The sequence below is a fragment of the Rissa tridactyla genome, chromosome 5 (genome assembly GCF_028500815.1).
Source record: "Rissa tridactyla isolate bRisTri1 chromosome 5, bRisTri1.patW.cur.20221130, whole genome shotgun sequence".
Lineage (NCBI taxonomy): Eukaryota > Metazoa > Chordata > Aves > Charadriiformes > Laridae > Rissa > Rissa tridactyla.
This window is the reverse complement of record NC_071470.1, coordinates 79,860,966-79,874,112: the sequence shown is the minus strand read 5'-3', so window position 1 is coordinate 79,874,112 and position 13,147 is coordinate 79,860,966. Positions and strand designations below refer to the sequence as shown.

The window sequence follows — 13,147 nt, the reverse complement described above, 5'->3', positions numbered from 1 at the left end:
AGAGCTTTTATTTTTCCTACCGACGGTGGCTACAAAGATATGTTCTCACTAGGCAATTGTTGTCGTGTGTTCAGATTATAACAGCTCACATTCAAAAAATAATTTTGACTCATTTTCCCCCAGACCGTGACATTTAAATTTATATATAATACTAAGACCATGCTTTAAGTCTGAAAGTCAATGAGAAAGCCATATGCTTGGTTGAAGGGAGGCCTTAATCAAAAGTATTAGATTCTCAAGTTTGTATTAATGCAACAGTAATTCCTTAAAAAAACATTACCAAAGAAGCAGCATATGGTGCTCTCATTGAATTTAACGTTAACTAAATCTGCTCTGTCACGGTTAACTCTGTTTATTGTTATTACTTGAGAAACCTTTATTTCTTCACAAATAATTTATTTCCATTCTAGTTCTTAAGTATCACATGCCCTCTGATCCCTGTGGACCAAAACGGTATGTGTATGTATGTGTTATGCAGGTATGGAAAAAGTGCACCCGAGAGCTACTCAGAAGGAAGCTCTGGGCCCATCTGGTTGGATGATGTCAGCTGCTCGGGGAAGGAGACAAACCTTCTGCAGTGCTCAAGGAGAGAGTGGGGAAAGCATGACTGCAACCATCAGGAGGATGTCAGACTCATTTGCCATCCAGATAACGACAGCCACAAACTCTCACTTGGTAAGGCATCTCTTTACCAAAGTCACAGAATGAGCATTATGGTGCATGCAGATCCGAGCAGAGTATACTTGAGGATGCTCAAAATCTTAGTATGGGTGCAAAGAAGGAACAGGAAGGGAAAAAAGCTCACTTTTCTCTGGAAGATCATAGGAAGTAATCAAGCTTTGTTTAAAGGAACATAAACATTAAAGATCAACACAAATTCGTAAGGTAACAGTCAGATTCCAGAGATTCTGTTCTCTCAATCTTCACCAGATTTGAGACCTATTCAGCATTTCCTAATGGTATACCGCATTTCAACCAGCACTCTCCAAGTTCTAAGTAACTGTCTCATGCTATCAAAAGTTGGAGATATACTCGAGCACTGAGGAATATAAATCAATAGTATGGCCTTACATACAGAAGATATGGAAAAAAAGATATGGAGAAAGAGGGTAAGTTCGGGGATAGCAAGAAGAAGGGTGAGAAGCACGAAATTATTTCTGTATTACTGTTGCCTATCATTTATATTGTGCCAGGGTGAACAGACCCCACTAGCTGACCAGGACAGAATGATACTACAAACACAGATCAAAGAGCCAGTTCTAATGTCAAAAAGCCTACAAACTGGTACGAAATAATAATAATAATAAAAAAAAGTCAGGTGAGAAATAAGAAAAAAATACTGATTGCATAGTGACATTGTAGAACAAAATATATACAAATGAATTCCAAGGATTCCTAAATCAACATGTAGATAATTAAAGAAGAATTCTGGCTATCAGATATGCACAGGAAAAATTAGAGGGGAACAATGGGTTGCTCAGCAATTCTGAAAAACAGTTTCATTTTTAAAATTTGCTGCATACGAAGTTTGTAGTTTGTCAGCAGGTAGTCTTTTACAAAACTGTTGCCAATATTCTTTAGTTTACCCAAGTATATTTTAGTCCATTTTGAAATTAGAATTAGAACTAGTGGAGTTAGAGTCACATCTTCTACTGAAACATAATGGATTTGTACGCCTGGGTGCCTGAAGTTCTCTGGAAATTACAGACTGAAGGTCTATCCTGCAAACTAAGAAATGGATTTACTGTACGACATTTCTACCTGTTATAACAACATTCAGCACTTTCACACATACTTTTCTAGTCTCTCCCTCTTTAGAATCTTTTTCTTTATAGCCTTTTGATCTCCCACAATCCAATGAATGTTTTATGTTGCAGTACAGTTCCATTATGTGTAGATGATGTCAAATCATATTTGGTAGAAAGAATTTTCGCAGACCAAAAATAACAGGAATTCAAATCATGATGCTGTCTTTACAGATGCAAACCATCTGTGCTGCTTTGCTCAAATTCCTATAAAATATAATCTTAGCTGAAAGAGGTCTGGTTCAGTTAAATGTATCCATATGGTAACATTCTCACATCCCCCATTACCAAAAAGCTATATTAATTTTGTGCTCATAAATATTTTTTTTTTCTAAAACACAAGAAGATGAGGTAAGAATAAAATAGCTATACTGTATTATTAATATGCCATGCCTCTGGCTGGGTAATATAAGTACAATTTTCACCTTAATCATATTCTTGCAGAATAGCACATAATTTAAACAAGAAAATGAAGATAGTGTATCTGACGTTTCCTACAAGATTTCTGACTGGAAAGCAGACAGAGACTCTATTGTTACCATTTACTTCCCAGGATTTGAAAAAGCCTTTTTTCTCCCTCTAAGGATGAATTCAGTGGAAAAATATGAGAAATTAGTAGATGATATGACTTGGGGAAATACAGACATTAAGGAATACTAAAAATAAGATCGAATACACTACAATAACTACAAAATTTGTTTAGTATGTAAGATCATGACAATGTAGCTAAACAGGAAGTTGGTGAAGTTAATTCATGTAACTGTCCAGATGGTATGAACTCCAGTATAAACGATATGCTTTAAATGACATTTGAAGCAAACAGACTTTAATTAATGAATTAGGCCAGATTTAAGTAGCTCTGATCCAGAGTAAGGTTTGCTATACAGAAGTTATTCAGCCCCTAAAAAAATCCAAATTAAATAACAAATTCAAATGTCTGAAAATACTTCTTTATTTAAGAACACAATTAAGTAATTTCTCAACCTTACAGACTGGGAAAAGATTAGGAACAGGTTAGAAGAATGAGGAACAGTCTTTCCAATTATTTTAATAAGAAACTCTCATCAGTGTATTAAGGATTATGAAGTATGACATACTAAAAGATTTAGAAGGTGATTCTCACTAAAACATTATAAAGAGGCCTCAGAGGATTTCGTAACTGTTTTAAAGGTACTTGTATTGCTTGTATAGCAGTTTCAACATAAGTGAGAATCAAATATGTACTTTGCCTAATGATTCAAAATTTAACCACCAGCCAAGCACTGAATGAAACATGATTAATTAAGTCTGACTAATCCACATAAGTGAGATTTTGTATCATGAACATATCCAAATAAGCAATCAATTTAAATTGCTAGTAAAATAATCACTCATTAGTCTAGAATAACATGCTGTAAAACATTATGCTATCACAAAAAATACTTTACAGAACAGCATGCATAACGATAAGTAATAACTGAAGTTCAACACAATGCTGCACTTTTTTGCTGAGATACTGGTTAAGAGGAGTGGTAGCAACCAGTCTGAGAATGGGTTTATGAATCGAGATAGAGTTAAATTCACCCATAAAGTTTCAGCAAGGAAAACATGTCCAGCTTGTTGTATGGGTATGGTATCAAAGAGATAGATATCTTGGGTGTTTTCTGCCTTTAGCGGGAGAATTGTTCTGTGCCCATTGTAGTAAAATTCTGAGCTATGTCACAGAGTTGTATGAAATGAAGGAACCAGATGAACTCTGAAGTTCAAAATACATTAATATTTCATATTTGTCTTGTCATTTGTACTGTTTCCTTTTGCCAGCCAGGAAAAATGTGACTAGCTTAACAGCTGATTTTAGGCATGTTCAACACAAACATCAGTTGACCCTATATACTGAACGTGATGAAAATGGCTTAAAAGTACTAGTTCTTGCTTCTGCTGTTGTGAGTTGACAGCAGTAATTTATTCCCAGGTCCTCCCATCAGGCTGATGGATGGTGAGAATAAGAAGGAAGGACGTGTAGAGATTTTTATCAATGGCCAGTGGGGCACAATTTGTGATGATGGATGGTCTGATAAGGATGCAGCTGTAGTCTGTCGACAGCTTGGCTACAAGTAAGAAAACTCATTAAGCTGTTTCTCGAGTTATCTGTTTGCTGTATCTAAAAATGTTAAGTTTCTGCAACCAAATAGCACCAACATATGTCTGATAACATATGTCTTTTAAATATTGTCTGTCATTCTTTTAGAAGGGTGTATTTATACTACTCATAGAAGAAGTAGTAAGGCTATGTCTTCAAAAGGAGTATTAATTAACTATCATAATTGGGAAAAGGAATTTTATTATTCAAAGGCATATCACAGTATGACCGGCAACTGAAAGGCAAGTAAATGCTAATAATTAAATATTTTTTTAGAGGTTAAATGTTCCAAATTACTAAGCTATTGACTAAATACTGTATTTTATTTGCCACTTATGGTGATACAGGCCTATAGGACATAAACATATTACACACATTTTTTATCTTTCTTTTTAATACACTTAGTTGCACTAAGGTAACTGGGAAGTTGATTTAGTGTCTGCTCTGTTCTCTTTGCCACTTGAACTGTTCTTAATTTACTTCTTTCATTTTGGTTTTCAGATTTCTAAACATTTTTTAAAAGTTAGAGTGAAATTTCTGATGTGGAAAAAATGGGGGAAACTTGTATTAACATCTAGAATAGCACAGATGATTACATATTCTGTGAACTATGTAGATTCTCTGGTTTTGTGTCTGATGTTGTGTGAGAGCTCTGTGTTTCACCATACTTAAGTGACCATTTTAATTCATAACACAATTTGTATATTGAGTCATCTTGAGTCAACACAGAAAAATTTAAGGAACCAAAATTCTAGTGCTTTTGTGATTTAATGTAACAGTATACATAGAAAAACCTTGGGGAATTTGAAATGCCTTTTTCATTATATTAGCAAAGAAAATACAAATATTCAGAACTTAGACTTGGTTTACCACAGTTTACTGAAATAGTCTGGAATTGGGCTACAATTTTAGGGGTAATGGCTGTATTGTTTCAAAAAGCTCTTGATCTGTTTTCATTGAAAGGTATAATTTTGCTTATTATTAATACTTATATTTTGTGAACCTTAATGATGACTTTGAAATCCTTATAGGTTCTAAAATAACTCTTAAAATTTTTAATGGAATCTATCAACAGGTCAGTGTCCACTGTCACAAGGTGTGGATATGAAATCTACAGATTCAGATGTAAGGACACCAGCTACTGAATTCCTAGTTTCATGGGGTTTTTTCCTTCATTTACTGATCTGGTTTGACTCAATGTAGCTTGGAGATTCGATAAAACTGTTATACAAAGGATTATGGCTTCAGCCTGCGTGACAGTAATTTGAATAAGCTTCTTTTAATATAGGAATAGACCTGACAGGACAAAACCACCCTCTCATTAAAAAAACCACCGTCTGTATAGTATATGCGTCACTTTTGAACTAAGTTGCTTAATCAGGCTTACATCATTCATAGGCAATTTTTTTCTTGATACCTAAGAGCAGTAAAGATACAATAACTATAGGGCAGACATATAAATAGCAGAACTAATATGAGCTGAAAAATATCCAGAACACTAGTGAAATACAACAGGAAACTAGCAAAATGTCTTCTCTGAGTGTATCTGTAAAGAAATCTGAGCTTAAGAAATACAAATCACGTTATCTGTTTGCTGTATCTAACAATGTTAACTTTGTGCAATTGGATATCATCAAATTATGTCTGAACACATAATATATGCCTTTTAAAAACTGTATGGTATTTGTTTAGTAAAGCATATTTATAAGTAGCAATAGAGTATGGCTTCAAAACTACAAAACTCAACTTGTATTATCTCCCACTGAATCATTCATTTAGTCTGCTTCATCCTCAGCCTCTCCGGCCTTTTATATATCTCCCTCAGATGATCAAATTTAACCGCTTATCCCCTCCTTCTGTTTTTAAATCTCTGCAAAGGCAGACAGTTGGCTGGATTCTCAATTTGTGTCATGTCAGAATGGGGGTTTAAGATTATGGGATACAACAGAGCACATGTTTCCTGAAGGATTAGGGACAGACACATTTTAGAAATCTAAAATTAGGTTCCAGAAATTGGGAGAGCTTGTCGGAAATGCTGGATCTTGGTGACCCTATGTCTAGACAGTTGCATTCCACAAACCTGACTGTGCCATTACATGCACTGATGAGCTGGAATAGCTTCTGGGCCTAGGAGTTCATGCACAGATCTTTTTGCTGAAGTTCAAATTATATTTAGTGGTTACTTAACTGTTCCAAAGAAAGGATGGGGGCTTCTGGGTTCATGCATCTGAGCTTGAGGGTTGATGAATGTTGTTTCTTTAGCAATAAACACATTATGACCTTCTCCTGAGAGGAATTCAAAAAGCACCTAATACTGACGTTGACATCGGTTTTCATTAAAACTGATCTCAGAACTAAAAAGACTCATTCAACTCCCTTTAAAATGCTATGTTTAATTCTCAAGTCTTTCCTACTGGGGAATTACATTCCTTGGGACACCACCGGCCCCCCCCCGCCCCCCCAGTTATTATTACAAATGGCAGAAAAGACTGCCTTAAAAAGGAAGACTTGTGTTAACCAAGGATAAACCCTGAGAAAATCGACTGAGTTTTTCCTGCATAGATTATTCATATTGTCAATGCTTATTTGTACATTTATTTTATTAAATCCTGCTTTGGAACATTCTCAGCCATCTACTAGGGTTCATTCTGAGACTGAAATAAGAAAATCCCTCACTTGGCAAAATCACTAGCAATACTAGTTTTAAAGATGTTTCGTTAAGCCAGTTTGTCAAATCCATGATTAATGTTAGAAAAACATAATATAGAGAACATTAGAAAACAGCCCTATTAATTGGCAAAAATCCATCATAAAAATAATTAATAGCACCCTAATTAAAGTATATATGTAGCAAGATAAACACTAAGAGATCACACACCTTTTCCGAAGTACTATCTACTATGTGATTGGTTTTAACATACGAAAAGTATTTTGATAGAATAAGTAAAAAGCAAAAGACTGTTTTAGAAGCTCTTGCATTTTAGTGAATTAAGTGGCCCAGTAGAATTGCACCCCTTTCATTTAGGACAGGCTTATAAGAATGCACGTGCACACTCCACCCCCTCAAATGAACACATACTCTGCCATTAGGGCTCCAAAAATTCTCTGCTACAGGGAAAATAAAAAGTCCTAGGGTAGTAGTTGGCCATCTAGAATAAGCCAGTTTTTTCCTGATTAACAGTATTACGAATAATGGTAATACTGCATCTGAAGAGCTCAGCATGTTATTGTGTCTGAGAAAAGCTAGGGGATAAGACCTGAAGCCGCCCTTCTCTCTAGGGACAGATCTGAGCAAGCAAAAAGGTTGTTTCTCTGATGGTCATCTGTGCATAAATAGCTGGCCTAGAAAGCAACAATTAAGGGACACATATACCTTGGTTAAGGGTGGACTAAGACCAGTTGTAAGAGCACATTCCAGCATGTAACAAACACATAAGACTTAACACTTTTACATTTAGGGATCTCCCCATTACATGAAATAATTTTCTCTATTAAGATTCACTCCTCACTCTAGAGCATCACAATTTTTACGTTTGTTTCCTGATATTTGTTCTATTTAAATAGTGGGGTTTTTTTTGTTAAGGGTGGGTATGTACACACCTTTCATAGCAATTACCAGCAAACTGAGAGATTACTCATGCACAGTAAGAGATAGATAGCTTTCACAGAAAGGTATGAAGAGTCTCTGCAGTCCAAGTCCCATGATTCAGTTCATGTCAATGCACGACTGCAATCCATACATACTAAGTTCCCTCTTTCATCTTTGTCTCCTTACATTTCTTTTCAGCTGAAATATTTACATATGTGACCTCATAGATGTCAGAGTATTCTTTGAGATTTATCTGGTAAGCCAATGGAGGCAATGCCCTTATTAAGTAGCTGGTAAGAGTCTGCAGAGACAATTCCACACTAAACTGCAATAAATACTTCTCTGGGAAAGGTTAACAATACTATGGTGATTCACAGCCAAGTTGTTTTCAATATCCTAAGGAACTTTACAGCACAGCCCTAAAGCAGAAACTTTGTTTTTTGACATAGAGATACCAAAAGCAGGTAAGATTTTGCAAGAGTGCCTGTACTATCTCACTATTTTGTAATAGCATACATGGACACATCAGCTGCCCACAGTTATCAGAGAGCTGGACGTTTTTTGTAGTTATCTGTAATCAGAGTATCATTCACCAAAGAAAAATATTTGGAGCAAGAACAGACACGTTGCTTGTGACTGACAAGTTAAATCATAATAAAGTCATTAGGCAAAGATTGTCCTATACTGGGTCCAAAGTCATTTAAGGCTTTGGATTATCTGGTAAATACCTACTAGCCATGGAAGTTAAAAATGTATAAGGACAGTTGACCTTGGGGTATCATCTCTGTCCAACGTTTTACATGCTTCTCTTTCCCGGTTTTTTACAGTTCATGTATTCTAACCAACACTCCCTACTTAGAAAACCTGCCTGCCCTTCAGTACGTGGTAGAAAAATCCAAACAGGCAAGGCTTTCTGTGTGCAAGTTTGAAAAAGGAAGAAGCTTGTATGGTTTACTTTCACATTTCAATTATATGAATATGGGCAACTGAGGGCTGGAGCCTTTGAGTTTGACCCAGCCACGCTTCCAGCATGACGAAGTTTTGAAAATGCTATGACAAATCAAAATTCTCCCCAACAGACAATCCCTAGATGATGAAGGAACATAAACTGTTTAGGCCATGCTCATCTTCCTCAGCATTGCAGGTATTGAGAGAGGTATAAAAAGAGGTGTAAAGCAAGAGAAATACTTTCTTGGCCAATACATTTTAATTGTTAAACTCTCTTTCTCTACTCCACCATTTCATTGTACATGCAGTTACTCTTTTGAATACATGGAAGTACTGTCCTTTACAATATGCAATTATAACATATCCTTTAAAATGGAAACCTATGATATAGTGCAGCATTTTAGCTATCTAGAATTCATTGTATTCTTATCACCATAAAATATCAGTAAACTGCTCTTAACTGATTATGTAAACTTGTAGTTCAGATGCATCTAGACGTGGGTTGTGGCTTCCTGCCCCACTTCTCTGTATAGCTGTGTGGGTGGTCTCCCGTTCGTAATTCTTTCTGACTCTTAAACCATGCACAACAAAACATCTATTTATATATTAAGAAGCATTACCCTAAGTAATTAAAAGTAAAAATCTATCACAAAGTTACCAAATGAGATGCTTACATGCACAACTCATGTTGTTTTTTATTGCGTTTGTTCATCCACTCCCTCATTTGGGAAAATAGTTCACCATTCAAAAGAGGTCCTTCACACAGCCAACACTGCGGTCATTGCTGAAGCTGCACAGCACTACATACAAGCTATAAGGATCAGGACTTCAAATCCTAATAAAATGTCCCAAGTCTGACATTTAAATACTTAGGTTTGATACTTATACAAGCATAGGATTATCATACTGACCTTCTTTGTAAAGTGCCTTGAGGCCTATGAACAACAATGCCACACAAGCATGAAGTATGGGGAAAAGGTGGGTGCTAAGACTGAACTGGGTTCAGTCTTTCTGCAATTGCATTAGTTTTAGAACTCAACTGGGGGGCGCGCTTTAAAAATGGCATGATAACAAAATATGTTAATAACTATTAGCAACTAATAGATCTGTAAGTCATAGCTCCTACTACACTGCAAGTATACTGTATTTTACTGGCCTGTCTTTCTGAAGGAAAACAGACCATAACAAATTATTTTTAGCATTCACAGATGCTGATTTTATATGAGGATTAAAGAGATTATGAAAAAGCAGCTTTCGCATATTTTGCTTTATAGATATTTGTAATGCCATTACAATGTAAAATACTTTGCATAGTGCCTTCTAACTAGATACATAAAAGCACTTTTTAAACATTAATGAACTGTAGCAATTTTGTTGCACTTTTTTTTTCTACTTATCAGAGTAACAGAGGCCATGAGAAGAAAATTTGTCATCAAGCAATTCAGCAACAGGACTTGGAATAAAACATCAGTGTCTTTCACTACTCACTCTGAAATATTTCAGTTGAGTAACATCTAGAAAAATGCCTCAAAATGTTTAATAAAAAAATACGCTCTGTTTCCAGAGGTCCAGCTAGAGCAAGGACAATGGCGTATTTTGGGGAGGGCAAAGGCCCGATCCATGTGGATAACGTGAAATGTACAGGAAACGAAAGATCCTTGGCAGACTGCATTAAGCAGGACATTGGGATGCACAACTGCCGTCACAGCGAGGACGCGGGGGTGATCTGTGACCACCTGAGCAAGAAGGCCCCTGGGAACAGCAATAAAGGTGAAGCCCCATTGTGAGTGGCAGACCAACAGGTTGGGATGGGGAACTGTCATGGTAGGAACAGATGGATGTAAACAATCCCACCTCACAGAGGAAACGGTTATATCAAAAGAACTATCGAAACAAAAGTGGTGGGAAATCCTCTCTGCTTAACACTGAGTGATCTTATTGCTGTGCCCGCTGCACAAAGGAGTCATAAAGACTATTCAAATGATACAGGGTAATTGTCTACCATAGCTTACAGCAGCCATGTTTCTTAAGTTGTATGAGGGACACGAAAATGCCTAAACCTAGATGGCTACTTTCAGCTTTTTAAGGATATAGGTTATCTTCAGCTGAGGACTGAGACCTATGTGGTATGCCAAGCTCTACTTCCACTTACATGAAGTAAGGAAGAACCCTATAAAAAAATCCTACACTTGAGAAGCAAAGCACAAATGTGTAAATTGCTCTGTGATCACAATCAAAAGATCTCAGCTAAAAAGAATTTCTGAGTCTGAGAGAATTCATTGTATTTTCCCCAAGCAAAATTTGGTTGTTAAAAACTACCATGAAACACAGAGTAACTTCAGCCTTTGCGGGTTCTTTTTAGTTAACTCTCATTGAAGACTGGCTACTTTTCATTTTGAGTTTAATGCTGTCTACGTCTCCCTTTCTGGTTTAGATTCTCTTGCTTCTGTTTGCGGACTGAGGTTACTACATCGTCGACAAAAACGAATAATTGGTGGGAAAAATTCTTTACGGTAAGTATTTGGTAAAGACAAGTAATTTTGAATATAAAGCTTCTAAGACATGCATTTGCCACGAGCGGTTTGCTTAATTTATGGTTTTATTGTAGGTTTGTTGTTTTTCTTTTGACTTGTCATGAGGTAGAAGCAGAAATATACTCAAAGCAAACTTCGTAGGAAACTAAAAAATATTCATTGATAAATACTTGCAGCAGTAGTTGAAAATCTGTTGCTGCTTATGGGTTTAGTCCTTGATTGGGTTAAATTTTTTACTTTCAAAATAGCCATTTTACTTTTTTCCAAAGGGTATCTTGGTATCAGAATGTGAGCTATATGAAGAGAGCTATGAATACAGTACAAGGTTTTAAATGGTACCTACGCTGAAAAAAAGACCTGGGTATGATTTACTGCCTAAGACCTGGTTTTCCTTCACAAAATAAGCCTTGATGATGACACAGCTATCAATCCAGGCTTTTTGTTAACACTTTGTTGTTAGCTTTTAATGGCATGTTTACATTTTGTTACCATAAACAGATTAACTGAACACTACTACTACTACTACTACCACTGCCTAAGTGGAGGAGCTTCAGAGAACAGTAACAAGAGGGAGCCCAGAATAACATTTAAGTGCAGTCAGACAGAGGAAAGTAGGATTACTTACCTTATTAAAGAGATAAATGAGAATAATAAATAATACATTGGACAGATAAAGAAGATTGAGAATTATTGTCTCAGAATATGTGTACAAAGGACACTGGATGAAATTAAACAGTGACAAATAATGGACTGCACAATTAAGTCAGAGCAATAAACTTGATCATATAATAAAAAAGCATGGGGACATTAGATGAAACAAAAAGGTGAGAGAAATCCAATAGTGCACTTAGAAATGCTTCAAAATCAAGAAAATATGAACAATATCAGAAAAGCACTCACTGTCACAAAAAGCGATTAAGACAAAGAACTTGACAAAGGTCAAAAAGGAACTGGATACTTAAATACATACCGGGAAATCCAAAGCTGTCCAAATTACCCCATTTTGGAAAGATATTAAATCACACCTTCCAAAACTAAAAAAGTCTAAATTGTTTTATAATTTATGGGAAGTCAATTCTTCCACCTTACTTCAAAACATTTGGCACTGGCAACTCTGAGATAGGATGCTGGACTAGATGATCCTGGGCAGCTCTTATATTCCAGCACACCTATTCAACTTGACAGCAGGCAGAAAACACCTAAGCCTACGTGTTGCTCATTCTTGGATGCTGCTGTTGCTTACAGGAGCATCTCTCTCCCTCTCCCTCCTCTCTGATTCCATATTTTGCCAATCTATTAAACCGGTGAAAAATAATCCACCCTATCTTCAGAGGCCTGCAAATATGTATCCCAGATCTACTATAGAAAACAGATGATCGCAGCCTGAAAAAAGGTGCTAATCTATTATTTGTGGTTTCTATAGTTGCTTTAGACCTCTTGGTTTGCCAGCTTCCCTTTTCAAACAGCTCAGAACTGACAAAGATATTAATGCAGACAGGAAAGGATGCTGGGTTAAGCTTTTCAAGAAATTCCCTTCTTTTCCCTCTCCAGTTGACAGGAAATTTCTGGTTTGTTGACTTGGACGGTATTTGGCAAGGAATGTATTTTTGGCACAATGAATGCAATTTGAGAAGGGAAAATTAAAATAACTGACAGGGGGAGGAAGCACTGAGCGTGCTGGATGCCCAAAAAATATGTAAAGTAATCCTGACCATTGTTAAATGGAATTCTGAATCCTGCAGGAATATAAAGGTATTCTCAACTGTTACTCAATAACAAACACGGTTTGCAAGCTATGTCAGTCAAAGAAACTAAACAGGATTTACATTCAAGGTGACTGACAAGCTACCTTACTTTTCCATTGTTGTACCCTGAATGCAATGTCTTACGTCCTCTGCAGGGGCGGCTGGCCATGGCAGGTTGCACTCCGACTGAAATCTTCTCATGGTGATGGAAGACTCTTGTGTGGTGCTACTCTCATCAGCAGCTGCTGGGTCCTCACTGCTGCACACTGCTTTAAAAGGTAGGTCTCTCTTCAATAGTGAAGTGTATTTTCAAACTATTTTGTTGTTCTGGGTATAGGCAAAACCATTCCAGTTCAAGCCCACTGAAAACTGTCCCAAAGAGTTGGCCTTTCGTTTAAAAAAATGCC

The 13,147-nt window shown here is 36.4% G+C and overlaps 1 protein-coding gene across 1 annotated transcript in view; it reads left to right on the top strand.

The window, feature by feature from the left end:
- The window catches only part of PRSS12 (serine protease 12), a 44,025-nt gene that overhangs the window by 19,590 nt on the left and 11,288 nt on the right, over nucleotides 1-13,147 (top strand). The window contains exons 7-11 of the mRNA XM_054203590.1: nucleotides 479-675; nucleotides 3,757-3,898; nucleotides 10,026-10,231; nucleotides 10,896-10,974; nucleotides 12,896-13,018. Coding sequence (XP_054059565.1) covers nucleotides 479-675; nucleotides 3,757-3,898; nucleotides 10,026-10,231; nucleotides 10,896-10,974; nucleotides 12,896-13,018 — 747 coding nt within the window. The remainder of the gene's footprint in view (nucleotides 1-478; nucleotides 676-3,756; nucleotides 3,899-10,025; nucleotides 10,232-10,895; nucleotides 10,975-12,895; nucleotides 13,019-13,147) is intronic.